Raw genomic sequence first — 15,959 nt, forward strand, 5'->3', positions numbered from 1 at the left:
GGGAATAGCAGGGGAGGGGCCAGCCTCCCAGGCCAGGAGCTCAGGGGCTGGGCAGAACAGTCTTGCAGGCCGGATGTGGCCCGTGGGCCGTAGTTTGCCCACCTCTGGCATAGAGTACACATATAAAGTTTATGGATGATACCAAGCTGGGAGGGGTTGCAAGAGCTTTGGAGGATAGGATTAAATTTCAAAATGATCTGGACAAATTGGAGAAATGGTCTGAAGTAAATAGGATGAAATTCAATAAGGACAAATACAAAGTACAAATACAAAGGAACAATCAATTGTACACTTACAAAATGGGAAATTACTGCCTAGGAAGGAGTACTGCAGAAAGGGATCTGGGGGTCATAGTGGATCACAAGCTAAATATGTCAATACGTATTAGCAGGAGTGTTGTAAGCAAGACACAAGAAGTAATTCTTCCACTCCCCTCTGCGCTGATAAAGTCTCAGCTGAAGTACTGTGTCCAGTTTGGGGCATCACATATCAGGAAAGATGTGGACAAATTGGAGAAAGTCCAGAGGAGAGGAGAGCAACAAAAATGATTAAAGGTCTAGAAAACGTGACCTATGAGGGAAGATTGAAAAAACTGGGTTTGTTTAGTCTGGAGAAGAGAAGACTGAAAGGGGACCTGATAACAGTTTTCAAGTATGTAAAAGGCTGTTACAAGGAGGAAGGTGAAAAATTGTTCTCATTAACCTCTGAGGATAGGAGAAAAAGCATTGGGCTTAAATTGCAGCAAGAGAGGTTTAAATTGGACATTAGGAAAAACTTGCCGTCAGGGTAGCTAAGCACCGGATCAAATTGCCTATGGCAACTGTGGAATGTCCATCATTGGAGATTTTTAAAAACAGGTTAGACAAACACCTGTCAGGGATGGTCTAGTTATTACTTAGTCCTGCCTTGAGTGCGGGGGACTGGACTAGATGACCTACTGAGTTCCCTTCCAGTCCTACACTTCTGTGACTCTATCAGCTTGGACAGTATGATGTTGAATATCAAAGAAAGGTTTCTGCAATTCCCCTGGCCTTCAGGACACACAATCTCAGCACTTTCAGTAATCAGTGGCGGATTACTGCACGGGGCAATGAGGTCTGTGCCCAGGGGCCCTGGCCAATTTGGGGGCCCCTGCAAGAGCGCTAGGACTCTCGCTCTGCCCCGTGCTCCTCCCCCACACTCCCACGGGCCTGCTGCCCTGCTCCTTCTCTTCCCTCTGTGGCCCTGCCCGCTGGCCAGGCCAGAAGCCAGTGTCAAGCTGTGTATGGTAAGGTAAGCATACTCCCCCGCGCCCCTCCCCCCTTGCGTGGAGCTGGCCCAAACCCCTCATCCTTCCCCTCTGGGGGGGAGGGGAGTCTTGGGGGGAAGGGGAGGGCAGGGGTTAGGGCCCCGTGTGTGAGGAGAAGAAGAGAGATGTTATTTGGGCCCAAGGCCCCTCTGTCAGTAATACCCTTGTATAGCCTGTGAGGCACCATAGAAATAGTCCTGCTGATCCACAACTTAAATTTATACTAACTGTTAACGCTTCATTAGGGCTTATGTAGCTGGACCTAACCCTGAAGATCCTACTTGTTTCCAGAAGAGCATCCTGATAATGGGCTTTTGGTTCTCTATTTTTGAGCAGCTCCCCCCCGGTGGAGGAACGTAGCTGAGGAATTATTCCAGCTTTCTGCTCCACGCACCCTATGAATAGCTTTGCAGGCATGAGCAGTCACTGGCTTTCGTTCTCCTATTTGTCTCACGGCTTGGTGGAATACTTCTGCACACCTGACTGCAGTCACCTTCTTTGCTTGCAGAGAAGCCATCTGGGATTAACAACAGTCTCCTTACCAGATGTATTATCTATTCCCATTTCCAATTAGTCCCTGTGGATAGTTTTTAGGGGCTTTTGTTTTCTGCTAGTTTATTTGACACTCCAGAAAAAGGAGTGAGTGAAGTATCTTTTGCCCCACAAACACCATTCATTAAATCATTATGGCAGTTTCTTCCAGAAGCAAAAGCCCAGAGAAGCATTTACAGGAAGAGTTCAGCTTAACGAACACTTCCATCTTCCTTTCTTTTCATTCTGTACAAAGGAACAAACACTCTCCAAACAGTCCGGGAGCATGAATGACAGGGACTAGGCACCACAGGTGGAGCCAGGAGCTCCTAAGCTCCAACCCTGCCATCAATTTGCGGACAGAGTTTGGACAAGTCAATGGTGAGCAAGGGACTCCTTTCCCACAGAAAGCCTTCCAGTGGCCAAGCACATTGTATCCACCATGCTGAGTGTCCTTGATGCCCTGTCCAGCACAGCCATAGGACTACTGGGCCAGTCATCTCAGCCAGCAGAGCTACTGCACACGGTGAACAGGCTCATCAACCCATTCTGCTTAGCTCAGGGACCAGATCCAAGCATCGGATGATGTGAAGAGTTGTCAGCATAATTTATTGTTTGGATCAACTGGATGCATATGGAGCTAACTAGAAAAGAAAATTCCACCCTGGACCTGTTTGTATTACTCTTGGTAGCATCAGTTTCCAAAAATGCCTTCTTCCACCTCCAGCTCGCTAGAAAACTTCATCCTCTCCTCCCAGAAGAAAACCTGGTCACAGTGATCTATGCATTCATCACCTCCAGGCTGGATTACTGTAGCTGAAGCATGACTGTGAAGATGATGCACAGACTTTATCTGCTCACCTTCTCCATGAATTAGGGCACCATGAGCACATTATGCCTGGACTCAAGTCCCTCCACTGGCCCCCAGGAAGCTTCTGATGCCAGTTTAAGGCCTTGGTCTTGATTTTCAAAGCAATTCATAGATCAAGCCCCAGCTACATCAAAGACCAAATTTCTATCTATGAACGAGGGCAACAGCCATGCTCCTCTGGGGCAATGCAGACCACAAACCCAAGGACGAAGCATGTGAGAGCTGGCGACAAAGCATTCTTTGTAAAAGGGATCCAACTAGGGAACAATCTACAAGAGGAGATCAGTCAAATCCAGAATGTGACTGTCTTTAGGAAACATTGAACAACCTTCCTCGAGAGCCTTTCCACCATACAAGCACCCCTTCTATTTCTGAGTCCCTACGAACACCACCCTTAAAAACCCCCACAAGCCCCACCCAGAAGCAGAGCTTTGACCCTGGAAAGCGATAGGTGCCAGAAATTTTATGAAGTCCACTAGGGACTTTGCTTTTGTTACCGATTTTATGCGGAAGGTACTCAGATGTTACAGTGATGGGTGGTAATATAAAGCCCTAAGATGGATAGACAGAGAGATCTCCCTCCCCCTCACACTTCTTGCCAATCCCAGAGCTCGTTTTGGCATATGGCACTCATTTCCTGAGCATATCAGCACAATAGAAGATGGTGTCTCATTGAGCATTTGGTGATGCTATGTATGGAGAGCGCACTGCAAAACTAAGTTGGATTATATTCAGTCAGAGCCACTGCCCAGCTCTGCAGGCCTGCTCAGCTGGTTAGAATTATTCTTCTGGGCTGCTTCCCTGCCCTGCTCTAATGAAATGCACAAAGTGCAGCCATAAAGTAAATGACTTGCTGATTAACATTAGCACACACATTTAACAGACTAAATGATCTGTAAGGGTGCACTTGCCCACAGGCTCTACCAGCTCTGCCCTCCTCAACTCCCGGCCAACCAGACCCACTCAGGGGGAACCAGGATACTTCAAAGGGGTACACGTGCTTCCCTACAGGGAGCAAGAGGGCTGCCAAGTTATATTCTGCACCATTCTGATCATGAGAAATGGTAGGCCTAACCCAGGCTAATCACACCACTTTCACTGCACCCGGTCCCCAGCTCCCAGCTATCAATTGTCAGCTCCTTTAGCCAGGAAGCACGACCTCTTCCTGGACTGGGAAGCGCCTGGTGAAACTATTGGTTTTGGAACTATCCAAACAATGTTAGAATTCTCAATACTGCAGATCAGCCCTGGGCTGTGGAGCCCCCTCACCCCCCCAAACAAGTCCCCCAGCACCTCACCACCACCCCCCCAACAAGTCCCCCTCAGAGAGAGCAACTCCAAGGACACTGGCAAAGCAGGCAGTTTGCAGATACCCTTTGGGGGAAGGAACAGAGGATTGAAAGCTTATTGTGGAGGAAAGAGGGGCAACAAAGAAGGTTCCTAAGGACCAAATTTCCAAAGTGACAAACGAAGTAAATGGGAGCTGCGAGTCGTCAGTACCTCTGAAACGTCAGACCCCAGATTTTTAAAAAGCAATGGGCTTAGGAGAAGGAGATCACACTTTCCCCTTTGCTGTGCCTCTGTGTGCATATGGTGCAAATGCCAAGCCCCGAGTGGCAGGGGAAACGAGAAGTCTCTCTCCCGAGAGCTCAGAATGGAAGATAAGGCGAGACATCTGTTCCCTACAATAATGACTCACGATTGGCTCAGTGGCAGAACTAAAGAAAAACCTTTTATGGCTCTTGTAGGTTAAGACAAATCCATGCAATGGTATTTGACACAGATAACTAGGCTCCAGGAGGAACTTCAGCTGCTACCCACAATGCTGAAGACTTTATCAAACCATCTGAGGAGCTTATGCAGGGAGATTTAAAGCCAGTTTGAACAGCCTCCATAGGCTACTCCTTGCTTTCCTTTAGTCTCAACTAGTGCAGTGCTCTATGACTTTACGGCTCCCTCTCTGCTACAAGGGTACTAAACTGATATTTTATCTAACATACATGTAGTGTAGTTGTACCCATGTCAGTCCCAGGATATCAGAGAGACAAGGTGGGTGAGGTAATCTCTCTTATTGGACCAACTGCTGTTGGTGAGAGAAGAGCTCTGTGTGGCTCGAAAGCTTGAGAAGTTGGTCCAATAAATCATTTTATCTAACAGACACAGAAAGGCTGTGGTTTGCACAGCTGTTCCCTGATTACTGAGGGTGTTTCATTCCTAGAACTCAACAGGTGAGTTCACATTCAAATGATGCACTGGCAATTTGCAATGTTATCCTTGGAGTCACCCACATGGGCTGCGGTCGAGCTGCATGCATTCCACTTAAAGTACAGCTCATCAGGGGCCACCAAAAGTACCAAAAGGCAGAAGCACTGAGCTACTGAAAGAAAACACTGCAATATGGGCACCATGTCAGTCTGCATTGTTTGAGTGAGTAACTCCATTAAACTTTAAAGGTAAATCTAATTCTTGCTAGTATTAGTGGGGGAAGCAAAAGTGGATGGGAATCTGGGAGGCAGTGACCATGAGTTGGTTGAGTTCAGGATCCCGACGCAGGGAAGAAAGGTAAGCAGCAGGATACGGACCCTGGACTTCAGGAAAGCAGACTTCGACTCCCTCAGGGAACGGATGGCCAGGATCCCCTGGGGGGACTAACTTGAAGGGGAAAGAACTCCAGGAGAGCTGGCTGTATTTCAAGGAATCCCTGTTGAGGTTACAGGGACAAACCATCCCTATGAGTCGAAAGAATAGTAAGTATGGCAGGCGACCAGCTTGGCTTAATGGTGAAATCCTAGCGGATCTTAAACATAAAAAAGAGGCTTACAAGAAGTGGAAGGTTGGACATATGACCAGGGAAGAGTATAAAAATATTGCTCGGGCATGTAGGAATGTTATCAGGAGGGCCAAATCGCACCTGGAGCTGCAGCTAGCCAGAGATGTCAAGAGTAACAAGAAGGGTTTCTTCAGGTATGTTGGCAACAAGAAGAAAGCCAAGGAATGTGTGGGCCCCTTACTGAATGAGGGAGGCAACCTAGTGACAGAGGATGTGGAAAAAGCTAATGTACTCAATGCTTTTTTTGCCTCTGTTTTCACTAACAAGGTCAGCTCCCAGACTGCTGCGCTGGGCATCACAAAATGGGGAAGAGATGGCCAGCCCTCTGTGGAGATAGAGGTGGTTAGGGACTATTTAGAAAAGCTGGACGTGCACAAGTCCATGGGGCCGGACGAGTTGCATCCGAGAGTGCTGAAGGAATTGGCGGCTGTGATTGCAGAGCCATTGGCCATTATCTTTGAAAACTCGTGGCGAACCGGGGAAGTCCCGGATGACTGGAAAAAGGCTAATGTAGTGCCAATCTTTAAAAAAGGGAAGAAGGAGGATCCTGGGAACTACAGACCAGTCAGCCTCACCTCAGTCCCTGGAAAAATCATGGAGCAGGTCCTCAAAGAATCAATCCTGAAGCACTTGCATGAGAGGAAAGTGATCAGGAACAGTCAGCATGGATTCACCAAAGGAAGGTCATGCCTGACTAATCTAATCGCCTTCTATGATGAGATTACTGGTTCTGTGGATGAAGGGAAAGCAGTGGATGTATTGTTTCTTGACTTTAGCAAAGCTTTTGACACGGTCTCCCACAGTATTCTTGTCAGCAAGTTAAGGAAGTATGGGCTGGATGAATGCACTATAAGGTGGGTAGAAAGCTGGCTAGATTGTCGGGCTCAACGGGTAGTGATCAATGGCTCCATGTCTAGTTGGCAGCCGGTATCAAATGGAGTACCCCAAGGGTCGGTCCTGGGGCCGGTTTTGTTCAATATCTTCATAAATGATCTGGAGGATGGTGTGGATTGCGCTCTCAGCAAATTTGCGGATGATACTAAACTGGGAGGAGTGGTAGATACGCTGGAGGGGAGGGATAGGATACAGAAGGACCTAGACAAATTGGAGGATTGGGCCAAAAGAAATCTGATGAGGTTCAATAAGGATAAGTGCAGGGTCCTGCCAAGAAGGCCAATGGCATTTTGGGATGTATAAGTAGGGGCATAGCGAGCAGATCGAGGGACGTGATCGTTCCCCTCTATTCGACATTGGTGAGGCCTCATCTGGAGTACTGTGTCCAGTTTTGGGCCCCACACTTCAAGAAGGATGTGGATAAATTGGAGAGAGTCCAGCGAAGGGCAACAAAAATGATTAGGGGACTGGAACACATGAGTTATGAGGAGAGGCTGAGGGAACTGGGATTGTTTAGCCTGCAGAAGAGAAGAATGAGGGGGGATTTGATAGCTGCTTTCAACTACCTGAAAGGGGGTTCCAAAGAGGATGGCTCTAGACTGTTCTCAATGGTAGCAGATGACAAAACGAGGAGTAATGGTCTCAAGTTGCAGTGGGGGAGGTTTAGATTGGATATTAGGAAAAACTTTTTCACTAAGAGGGTGGTGAAACACTGGAATGCGTTACCTAGGGAGTTGGTAGAATCTCCTTCCTTAGAGGTTTTTAAGGTCAGGCTTGACAAAGCCCTGGCTGGGATGATTTAACTGGGAATTGGTCCTGCTTCGAGCAGGGGGTTGGACTAGATGACCTTCTGGGGTCCCTTCCAACCCTGATATTCTATGATTCTATGATTCTATCCTTGTATGTGGCCGGAACTGGCTGGCTAACAGCTAACAGAGCAGGAAGCCACATAGTGCTAAATTAATTCATCATGAAGATGCATGCTTGTGGTTACTCCTCCACCTTGGTTATTAGTTACTATGACAACAGGGGTATCTTAGTGCTTAAAAATAAAACCCAGGATCTGCTAGAGTGCTATTACTTTGGTCTTACATGTCCACTAGAATGAAAAGATCCCAGCTACTTTACCTTCCTTCAGTTTCCTCCTCTCAGGAGTCACAGAACAGGCCTAGCAATGTGTCCAACTATCAGCCAGTCGGCCACCTGGACTGCTGTTTTCATTGTGCCAAAGAGCAGCGAACACATGCAAACAGCATTAAGTTTAAAGGCTGAACTGCAATTCATTGTTGCAATCCAAACCATGCCACTTAACCCAGAAAAGAGGCCAGGACAGATAAGCCAATCAGATACTGTTGCCATCAAAGTACAACACAACAACAGTTGCCCCCAGGATGAGCACATCCTCTCAGTGACTTACCTGCCAACTGTCAGAGTTATCTCATCTATGCAGCTCTTGATTTTGTTCTGCGCTTCTAAGTGTGTCATGTTATCCGTGTTCTCCCCATCAATTGCCACAATGACATCTCCTATACATAAATTGGCTATTGCAGCTTTGCTGCCAGGAGTCACCTAGGAGAGAATAAGAAGGTAACAATCCAAGAAAAACTGGATTCTTCCATACAATTTCTAGTCCCTTCAAAGTGACATCCCAGACAAATTTCAGAAACAGACAAAGTGTTGTCTAGTTGATATCAAGGAGTCGGGGGCGGGGCAAGAGAAATCAATATAAAAGGTATGTTTTAAATAAAAGGACTATGGAGTTTAGATCCAGATGCCAATTTCCCAAAAATCCAGAAGTATTAGAATCCAGGGTTTTGCTTTGAATCATAGATATGGGGATGTCATGTTTTCCCCATATGCAAACTTCAAACATTTATTTCTTCATCTAGATGACTAAGGAAAACCACCAAGAATGAACAAAGTCTCAGAGAGAGAGAGAGAGAGAGAGAGAGAGAGAGTGTGAGCAAGCACAACAGAGAAAGAGCAGGAGCGTGCTCAGCAACTCACTAACATTCTGCAACTGAATGCAACTGCTCTCCACCATGGAGGGCCTCACAGTGGGCAATTAGGAAGGCAAGCTCTTTAGAAACGGAAAGAGGCAATCCGCTAAAAACAGTGTGACAGAAGCATTACAGAGAAACGTACACTATGGAAGGCAGCTACACAAGTTCAGATCTGGATCACGTGCTTAAAAATCTGAGCACGGGGGTGAGGTTTGGGCCTGAGATTTTGGTTTAGGCCTCATCTCTCATTTTAATGAGTCAATTAAAATAAAAAATAGTTGCAGGGTAATATTTCCCACTGTGAAGTAAGCGACGTGGAAGATAAAAATGGAGCAATTCAAGCAGGATGGGATGTTCTGCATACATAGCCAAAGCGCTGGAAATTTAATCCCATATCTAACAAGTGCTGCTGTGAGCACTACGACATTTAGGGATGGCAGGGTAGCCATACAGAGAATTAATATATCCAGACGCATTGGAGCTTCTATTGGGTTTTGCCTAGCTTATGCAGAACTGTGCCGCACTGTGAGCGCTGACATACACTCAGGCTCCTCTTCCACATTTCCATTTCTTTAACACTAGCAAAATGATTCATTGATGCACTGCAGAACCCACTTCCCTGGACTTCAGCGGAGATGGGAGCAAGATGTCCTCTAATCTGAGCAATGAGCACACTTCTTTATCTCCTGTGGCCATGGATGGTTCTGTCTCTGCACCTGCAAGGTTCTGTGATCTTGTCCAGGGGCACTGGAACAGAGAGGGGCCAAGGGGCCACCTTTCGCCATGGGCCTGGCTCCCTGCTCCTCTGCTTCCCCCCCCCCCCCAAGGTCCTACCCCCGAGTCAGACCGGAAGCTGGAGCCCAGCCCAGGTAAGAGCAGCATGGAGAGCCCAGGCAGCTCTGCAGAGCCTCAGACCCTCCACCTGCCCAGGATGGGTGGGCCAGAGAGCATCCCCGTCCCGTCCCCTGAGTCCCCCCGCCCAGGGCAGAAGGAGGGTCCATGGCTCCCCACAGCTGACCATGCCGTTCTTACCATGTCCCCCAAGGCCCCGTCCCCAGGCCAGACCAGAACCCGGAGCCAGGTCGGGGTAAGAGGTGGAGCTGTGCCCCAACCCCAAACAGGTGGAGGTCCCCCCGCTCCCCGGCCTGGCTCTGGCTTCTGGCTTGGCTGGGGTTTTTGGAGGGGAACGCGGAGAGGCAGCCATGGAACCACGGAGGGGGGGGCCTCCCCCCTCCCTTTTAGGAAGAATCCATCACCCCCGATTCTGTCACATCTCATAAGACAGCCAACATGCAGAGGCATGGGAGACACCTGCACTATGGGCCTGTTTCAAAGCCCATTGAGGTGAATGGAAAGACTCCCATTCAGGTCAATGGGCTGTGGCTGACCTAACCAGCACAGTGCTGGCCTAACCAGAACATTGATGAGGGCACAGCATCGCTCGAGGGCCTCATCTTTTAGGTCAGATTAGGGCTGTTGATTAATCGCAGTTAACTCACATGATTAACTCAAAAAAATTAATTGCAATTAAAACAATTAATCGTGATTAATCACAGTTTTAATCGCACTGTTAAACAATAGAATATCAATTGAAATTTATTAAATATTTTGAATATTTTTCTACATTTTCAGATATATTGTATTTTGGGTTGTAATTGAAATCAAACTGTATATTATTTTTTATTACAAATATTTGCACTGTAAAAATGATAAACAAAAGAAAGAGTATTTTTCAATTCACCCCATACAAATACTGTAGTGTTAATCTCTCCCATGGACATAGTGCTGCGCACACCAGCACTGTGGTCTGTGTAACTGATGTCTCTTGGAAAGCAGGGCGGGTATTCACACCGCTGAGAGACATACGGTGTAGTGAACCATAGCCCTCGTCACAGGCGCCGACTTTTCAAACTGCCAGGGGGTGGTCAGCCCCCAGCTTTGCCCCAGCCCCGCCCCTTCCCCCAAGGCCCCACCCTGCCACGCCTCTTCCTGCCCAGTTCCGCCCTCACCCGAGGCGCTGGGGGGCTACCAGTGGGTGCTCAGCACCACCATTTTTTCCCCAAAGGGGCTCCAGCCCCAGAGCACCCACAGAGTCTGTGCCTATGGCCCTCGTCACCTAATTCCCCTGGACTCCAATGGGAGTCAGGCACCAAATACCTTTGAGGGTCTAGGCCTCGGGCCCTGTACTGCTGTCAGATAAGAGCAGGCGGATCCCTGCGCCCACACAAAACTTGACGGACTTTGTGGAGAGGAAAGCACAGATCCAACTGCAAGGTCGGAGCCTAACTTAGGGCTTGTCTTCACGTACAGAGCTGCAGCAGCACCACTTTAGCGCTTTAAGGAAGATGCTCCTACACCGACCCAGCAACGTAGTTAATCCACCTCCCCAAAAAGCGGTAGCTATGGTGACGGGAGAAGCTCCCCTGCCAACACACTGCTGTCTACACGGTGGGTTAGGCCGGTATAACTGCACCACTCAGGGTTGATATTTTCATACCCCTGAGCGATGTAGTGATACCGATATAGGTCTGTAGCGTAGACATGCCCTAAGCAACGTTCACTCACAACTTTGCAACCATCAAGCAAGGTCCTTTAATGGCTCCGGGGGAGGAGACAGTGACCAAACCAGGGCTTAATCAGTTATTTAAGAAACTAGCCCAAGGAAATGAGAAAACTGGACTGATCTGAAACATAAGCACAGGTTAAACCATGTCCTGGAGCCAGGACACACCGAGTTTACGAACCTTGTGCACGGGAACAATTATTTATTCTTTGGACTCATCCTACTTTTCAGCTATGAAGTGGGGGGGTGGGAGGAATAAACAATGGGAATTAGTTTTACTTTGTATAATGACTCAACCACTCCCAGTCTCTATTCATGCCTATGTTAATTGTATCCAATTTGCAAATTAATTCCAATTCAGCAGTCTCTCGTCGGAGTCTGTTTTTGAAGTTTTTTTGTTGAAGAATAGTCACTTTTAGATCAGAAATCGAGTAACCAGAGAGATTGAAGTGATCTCCGACTGGGTTTTTGAATGTTATAATTCTTGACATCTGATTTGTGTCCATTTATTCTTTTACATAGAGACTGTGCAGTTTGACCAATGTACATGGCAGAGGGGCATTGCTGGCACATGATGGCATATATCACATTGGTAGATGTGCAGGTGAACGAGCCTCTGATAGTGTGGCTGATGTTATTAGGCCCTGTGATGGTATTCCCTGAAGAGATATGTGGACACAGTTGGCAACGGGCATTGTTGCAAGGATAGGTTCCTGGGTTAGTGGTTCTGTTGTGTGGTTGCTGGTGAGTATTTGCTTCAGGTTGGGGGGCAGTCTATAGGCAAGGACTGGCCTGTCTCCCAAGATTTGTGAGAGTGATGGGTCATCCTTCAGGATAGGTTGTAGATCCTTGATAATGCATTGGAGAGGTTTTAGTCGGGGGCTGAAGGTGACGGCTAGTGGCGTTCTGTTATTTTCTTTGTTAGGCCTGTCCTGTAGTAGGTGACTTCTGGGTACTCTTCTGACTCTGTCAATCTGTTTCTTCACTTCCGCAGGTGGTATTGTAGTTGTAAGAATGCTTGATAGAGATCTTATAGGTGTGTTTGTCTCTGTCTGAGAGGTTGGAGCAAATGTGGTTGTATCGTAGAGCTTGGCTGTAGACAATGGATCGTGTGGTGTGGTCTGAGTGAAAGCTGGAGGCATGTAGGTAGGAATAGCGGTCAGTAGGTTTCCGGTATAGGGTGGTGTTTACATGACCATCGCTTATTAGCACTGTAGTGTCCAAGAAGTGGATCTCTTGTGTGGACTGGTCCAGGCTGAGGTTGATGGTGGGATGGAAATTGTTGAAATCATGGTGGAATTCCTCAAGGGCTTCTTTTCCATAGGTCCAGATGATGAAGATGGCATCAATATAGCACGAGTAGGGGCATTAGGGGACGAGAGCTGAGGAAGCGTTGTTCCAAGTCAGCCATAAAAATGTTGGCATACTGTGGGGCCATACGGGTACCCATAGCGGTGCCGCTGATTTGAAGGTATACATTGTCCCCAAATGTGAAATAGTTATGGGTGAGGACAAAGTCACAAAGTTCAGCCACCAGGTTTGCAGTGACATTATCAGGGATAGTGTTCCTGACGGCTTGTAGTCCATCTTTGTGTGGAATGTTGGTGTAGAGGGCTTCTACATCCATAGTGGCCAGGAGGATGTTTTCAGGAAGATCACCGATGGATTGTAGTTTCCTCAGGAAGTCAGTGGTGTCTCGAAGATAGCTGGGAGTGCTGGTAGTGTAGGGCCTGATGAGGGAGTCTACATAGCCAGACAATCCTGCTGTCAGAGTGCCAATGCCTGAGATGATGGGGGCCCAGGATTTCCAGGTTTATGGATCTTGGGTAGCAGATAGAATACCCCAGGTCAGGGTTCCAAGGATGTGTCTGTGCGGATTTGTTATTGTGCTTTTTCAGGGAGTTTCTTGAGCAAATGCTGTTTCTTTTGGTAACCCTCAGTGGGATCAGAGGGTAATGGATTGTAGAAAGTGGTGTTGGAGAGCTGCCGAGCAGCCTCTTGTTCATATTCTGACCTATTCATGATGACGACAGCATCTCCTTTGTCAGCCTTTTTGATTATGATGTCAGAGTTGTTTCTGAGGCTGTGGATGGCATTGTGTTCTGCACGGCTGAGGTTATGGGGCAAGTAATGCTGCTTTTCCACAATTTCAGCCCGTGCACGTCAGCGGAAGCACTCTATGTAGAAGTCCAGTCTGTTGTTTCGACCTTCAGGAGTCCACCGAGAATCCTTTTTTTTGTAGTGTTGGTAGGAAGGTCTCTGTAGATTTAGTATGTTGTTCAGAGGTGTGTTGAAAATATTCTTTGAGTCGGAGACGTCGAAAATAGGATTCAAGGTCACCACAGAACTGTATCATGTTCGTGGGGGTGGAGGGGCAGAAGGAGAGGCCCTGAGACAGGACAGATTCTTCCGCTGGGCTAAGAGTATAGCTGGATAGATTAACAATATTGCTGGGTGGGTTGAGGGAACGATTGCTGTGGCCCCTTGTGGCATGTAGTAGTTTAGATAATTTAGTGTCCTTTTTCTTTTGTAGAGAAGCAAAGTGTGTGTTGTAAATGGCTTGTCTAGTTTTCGTAAAGTCCAGCCACGAGGAAGTTTGTGTGGAAGGCTGGTTTTTTATGAGAGTATCCAGTTTTGAGAGCTCATTCTTAATCTTTCCCTGTTTGCTGTAGAGGATGTTGATCAGGTGGTTCCGCAGTTTCTTTGAGAGCGTGTGGCACAAGCTGTCAGCATAGTCTGTGTGGTATGTAGATTGTAATGGATTTTTTACCTTCAGTCCTTTTGGTATGATGTCCATCTGTTTGCATCTGAACCTCAGACTGACCCTGTCCATTGTGATGCAGCTATTGTTTCTCTTGGGCTGCCCTGTGTATCCCATCACAGCTGCAGGAGGACACTTTTCCTGCAGATGGAGGGATGCCAAATAATGAAATATTATTCTCTTCACACCTCTCTTCTATGACTGCATCATGCCCATAGCTTAACCTGGACACTTGACACCAATTCAAAGATCTTCAGATGTGTTAAAAGAAAGTGCTCATGTAACTGTCTGCCATTTTAAATCACTTAACTAGGCAATACATTCCCATAATAGCCTAATGCAGAACTAATGAAAGGGTCTGCCATGTGCCAGACACAGAAAACATTCGCCTACTAAAATTTAAAGCCTATCCCAAATCAAAGCTCTCAAGCACCCTTAGCTTTGGGAAATTCAGATCTGGATCTAAACTTTGCAGCTTGGATGCATCACTAAGGAAACTGTGTTCTGAGCCTTGGGAGACAGGGACCTGGTATCCCTGACTCGGCCATCAACTTGCTCTGTGACCTTGGGCCACTTTGTGCCTTTGTTTCCCCAGCTATAGAATGGGGATAGAGCCTGTTACTCCACTTGGAAAGGGCACTGAGGTCTACAGACATTTTCATTTTTTCTTATTATTCTCTGTAAATCAGATAATATTCAAAGTGGTTACGAAAAATAATGCACTAGCACTACCAGTGTGATACTGCCTTAGACTGAAGTAGGCAGTTGGCTCTTCCTCCCAGGACAAGCTCATTTCTAATAGCCACCCAACACTGCCTGCAGCTAAAAGCTTTAACCTAGAGAGTCTACAGGCAGCCAAAGGCATTGACACATAAGCCTGATGAACAAAGCCTGACAAATCACAACTCCATGGGGCTGAGCTAGTGGAGGCTGCAGAAAAACATATGTTGTGGTTGCGCTGCACTTGAGATATTGTGTTACCCTCAACTGCCTGCTTAGGGATGGTACAAGCTCACAGCCATTTTGGGGGCATGGGGGCTGATGCAGACCCCGGCCCAAGCCTAACACACCTCACCTAAACAGAGATTATCAGGGTGCCTAGTAAAGAGAAAAAAGCAAATTAGAAATAAAAGTCTTTAAAAACCCACTTCTGTCATTCTGTAAATAATGGTTTGCCCTGAAATGTAACCTTCACTAAATCCTTCACCTGACTGCTTCCAGCCTGCATCTTCTGTGCCTCATAGTGAACATGTCAGCACAAGAAGGGGAGGCTAGCAAAGGGGAACGCCAGCCCCTCCTTCCTGAATGATTAATGAATAGTAATAAAGTCTCCTCTTCTCCTGCTTGACTCAGCTGGCATGATCTGTCTCTGGCTCATCTCCCCGCTAATGCTGCCTTTGAAATTCTCCCTGTTACAGATTAGGTCTGTAAAGTGAAAATCCTTCCAAACTTGAAAGGAATTACATAGAGTTGCAGATAGGAAGATATACAGTTGCCTCATTTTTATTTCTGTCCCAGGCTTGTCCTCCAGGGAAGATGGGGAGAGATGTGCGCATGTGTGGGAAGGGGCATGGTTGAGGGGAAGCAAACTGAAAAGCACTCCCTCTAAATTGTGGCAATCAGCGTCCAACCTGCAAGTCCCAGGGAAAGGGACATCCAAAACTCATTGGAGGCTAGCATACAGCTAGCCAATCAGAATTCAGGCAGCAAGCTTCTGGGAGCCAGAAAGCCAATGGACTAAGGGGTTCTCCTAACTTTTGAGGGGTTGCCAAATTATGGAACAGTCCCTGTCTCCCTACCCCCAAGCAGAATGTGAGAATATAGGGCCCTGCTCTAACTGTTTTGTCATTTATTGTGCTCCATTAGCTCATCTTAGACCAGACACAGCTCAGGCCACTTCTGAGTAACCTGCCCTGAAAAGATACCCGGCCTCTGTGCCTTGACCACAGGGGACAGGCTGAGCATGAGACATTGACCCTGGAGGGGAAGAAGAAAGCAAGCAGTCACCTTGAAAAGTTCAGGTGACAGTCTTGCAGCTAGTCATGCCCTTTGAATCCCCTTCTGGCTGTGGGGGGGAAGAGGACCAGGGAAAAGGGGATTTGGAGAGAGGTTAAGAGGATGGGAGACTCCTAAACCTCACTGCTGGAGACACCCCTCTAGAACTGCCAACTTTCTAATCGCACAAAACCAAACACCCCTGCCCTGAGGCCCCTCCCCC

General features: G+C 47.4%; 1 protein-coding gene across 4 annotated transcripts in view; it reads right to left on the reverse strand.

Annotated features, from left to right (window-relative positions):
* Nucleotides 1-15,959, reverse strand: part of PDLIM1 (PDZ and LIM domain 1) — a 92,185-nt gene that overhangs the window by 55,244 nt on the left and 20,982 nt on the right. For all 4 annotated transcript variants that reach the window (XM_073352760.1, XM_073352764.1, XM_073352761.1 and 1 more), the window contains exon 2: nt 7,832-7,983. In XM_073352760.1, the coding sequence (XP_073208861.1) occupies nt 7,832-7,983 (152 nt within the window). The remainder of the gene's footprint in view (nt 1-7,831; nt 7,984-15,959) is intronic.

The sequence above is a fragment of the Lepidochelys kempii genome, chromosome 7 (assembly GCF_965140265.1).
Source record: "Lepidochelys kempii isolate rLepKem1 chromosome 7, rLepKem1.hap2, whole genome shotgun sequence".
In the NCBI taxonomy this organism is placed as follows: Eukaryota; Metazoa; Chordata; order Testudines; family Cheloniidae; genus Lepidochelys; species Lepidochelys kempii.